This window comes from Lucilia cuprina, chromosome 5 (genome assembly GCF_022045245.1).
Source record: "Lucilia cuprina isolate Lc7/37 chromosome 5, ASM2204524v1, whole genome shotgun sequence".
Lineage (NCBI taxonomy): Eukaryota > Metazoa > Arthropoda > Insecta > Diptera > Calliphoridae > Lucilia > Lucilia cuprina.
Window position 1 is genome coordinate 38,732,714 of NC_060953.1, and position 3,087 is coordinate 38,735,800.

The 3,087-nt window shown below is 32.7% G+C and overlaps 1 protein-coding gene across 1 annotated transcript; it reads right to left on the bottom strand.

Annotated features, from left to right (window-relative positions):
* Positions 1-319: 319 nt before the first annotated feature.
* Positions 320-2,760, bottom strand: LOC111688380. Its single transcript, XM_023450885.2, has 2 exons — positions 2,487-2,760; positions 320-1,369 (listed from the first exon to the last, which is right to left on the bottom strand). Exons 1-2 carry the CDS (start codon positions 2,671-2,673, stop codon positions 444-446), a joined length of 1,113 nt encoding a protein of 370 aa, XP_023306653.2. The 5' UTR covers positions 2,674-2,760; the 3' UTR covers positions 320-443.
* Positions 2,761-3,087: the final 327 nt, after the last annotated feature.

Below are 3,087 nucleotides of genomic sequence, written 5' to 3' on the forward strand. Positions count from 1 at the left end.
TCAGTTCTAGTTCAAATCTAGTTCAGTTCTAGTTCTAGTTCAGTACTATTTCATTTCTAGTTCAGTACTATTTCATTTCTAGTTCTGTTCTATTTCTGTTCTAGTTCTTTTCTACTTTTGTTCTAATTTTGTTGTAATTCTGTTCTGTTTTTTTCTATTCTGTTTTTTTCTGTTCAAGTTCTGTTCTAGATCTGTTCTAATTCTGTTGTAATATTTATAGTAAAATTTGTTAACTTAAAAAATTGAAAGTAACCTAAAAAATAAGACACATAAATGACTCGAATGTGTCAAAATATTCAAAAAAAGCTGTAGCTAAATTTAATTAAAATTCAAATTTATTTTGAATAAATTTAATTTTTAAAATTAAACACAAATTAATCATAAAAGTCTTATTATAAACTAAGTTATAACTAAACCTAACTATATATATAATTGCATTCAATTCAATTATCTGAAGAATATTCAAATTGCGAATCCATATCTTCGGCTGCTATAGGATCGGCTTTGCTTCTACCAGTGCTTCTTCGTGAATGTCTGGTAACGACTTCCATATTATGTACGGGCCAATCGTAATCATTGTCATTTGAAGCCTTTCGTTTTCTACCACGGCCTTTAAACAAGGAGTGTGAAGGTACTCGGTTGGTTGGTTTACGTTGATATTTTTGGGATTCACGTAATTTTTGCAGTAAAACTATAACACCTGATTGAAATTGCAAAACATGATCCTCATCCAGGTCATTGACGGAAGGTAAAATACCCTGAAAGAAATTCCAATGACGATTTTGATATAAATCTGTAAAGCCATTCTTTGAGGGAGCCGAGGAGGTAGAGGTGGGTCGCGATACTACCACCGGTGGAGGAACATATTCATCTTCATTGCGTGAACTTTTAAAAATACTGGTGCGTGTCTTTGTCACTGGTTTTACATTTAATTTTTTCTCTTCTATTTCTATGTCTACCTCTGGGTCATCTAATGGCCAATCGTCTTCTTCCGCCTCATCATCATTATCCGCCTCATTTGCAACATATTGTTCATTTTCATGTATATGGTTATGTTCCTGTTTCAAATTTCCTGTTTTCAAAACTTCGCCATCTTCATCTTCTTCCTGTTCGTTATTATTATCTACTTCATTTGTTTCATTGTTATCATTTTTATTTCGATAGAATTCCTCAAAATGCATGTTAGATAATTGTGACATATTGAGATTATAACGCGGAGGTTTACATTTCAAAATTTTTTGCATAAATTTCAATTCGTTATGATATATATAGGGTTTTGGGGGTAATTTGGTTTCTTCGTCGTAACCATATTTCATCGATTTAACCCAGGAATCACGTATATGGGTCCATTTTCGAGTAATCATTCGGGCTGGAAAAAAAGGAATGAAAATAAAACAAATTGTTTTGGAACTGAACTAGAACTGAACAGCATTAGAAAAGAACTAGAGCTGAACTAGAACTGAACTAGAACTGAACTAAAACTGAACTAGAACTGAACTAGAACTGAACTAGAACTGAACTAGAACTGAACTAGAACTGAACTAGAACTGAACTAGAACTGAACTAGAACTGAACTAGAACTGAACTGAACTAGAACTGAACTAGAACTGAACTAGAACTGAACTGAACTAGAACTGAACTAGAACTGAACTAGAACTGAACTAGAACTGAACTAGAACTGAACTAGAACTGAACTAGAACTGAACTAGAACTGAACTAGAACTGAACTAGAACTGAACTAGAACTGAACTAGAACTGAACTAGAACTGAACTAGAACTGAACTAGAACTGAACTAGAACTGAACTAGAACTGAACTAGAACTGAACTAGAACTGAACTAGAACTGAACTAGAACTGAACTAGAACTGAACTAGAACTGAACTAGAACCGAACTAGAGCTAAACTAGAACTGAACTAAAACTGAACTAGAACTGATTTAGAACTACACTAGAACTGAACTAGAACTGAACTAGAACTGAACTAGAACTGAACTAGAACTGCACTAGAACTGAACTAGAACTGAACTAGAACTGAACTAGAACTGAACTAGAACTGAACTAGAACTGAACTAGAACTGAACTAGAACTGAACTAGAACTGAACTAGAACTAGAACTGAACTGAACTGAACTAGAACTTAACTAGAACTGAACTGAACTAAAACTGATTTAGAACTGAACTAGAACTGAACTAGAACTAAACTAGAACTAAACTAGAACTGAACTAGAACTAAACTAGAACTGAACTAGAACTTAACTAAAACTGATTTAGAACTGAACTAGAACTGAACTAGAACTAAACTAGAACTGAACTAGAACTTAACTAGAATTGGAATATTACACCATGGTAATATTAAGAAAATTTTAAATTTCTTTATTATGTTGGTTTTAAAATATGGATATTCATACAAATTCAAATTACATTACTATCAATATATCCATCCCTGCTAGAACCAAAACAAAAGAAAACGCAAAAAAAATCAACTTACTGAATTCTTGTTTAGCTTTCGGCTGCATACGTTCGTAGTTTTCATTGACAAACGTACAGATTTCGCGCCATGATGTCTCCTTTAAGGCGCGATCTTTATACTCCTCGGAAGTTTTATCCCACAATGCAGGACGTTCACCCACTAAATGTATTAAAAATTTAACACTAATATTATTTTCTTTGCTCATTGTTTGTCCAAAATTATCTCCAATTTACGGCAGCAAACCGTTTACGTTCAGGTTGAAAAACGAACTGAAACCAAAAACGAAGAGAGACATTTTAACGAGAATAGACAAAAGCATAGAAAAACGTATACACACAAAGACGGCAGAGGAGAGAGATGGTTGCCAGTGTGTGTTTATTTTATAGTGGCATTAATGGGGAACAAAAATTTATCAAAATCTTAACATAAATAGATATTAAATAAAAAAGATTTAAACATTTGAATTTTATGGATGATATTTGAAAGTTTTATTTAATAATCATCTACTTGCTGAATGAATCAAACTGTATTTTGATAAATATTCCACAACGTAAAAAAGCAGTGGCAACTCTGTTGCCTATTTAACAGAAACGTATGCGACAACGTACCACAATATTAA

Excerpts from the sequence above, each read along its gene's own strand:
- LOC111688380 (XM_023450885.2), bottom strand. The coding sequence starts at position 2,673 with ATGAGCAAAGAAAATAATATTAGTGTTAAATTTTTAATACATTTAGTG. Across the intron at positions 1,370-2,486 it reads GAAAGCTAAACAAGAATTCA|CCCGAATGATTACTCGAAAA; the intron begins GTAAGTTGATTT and ends CTTTTTTTCCAG.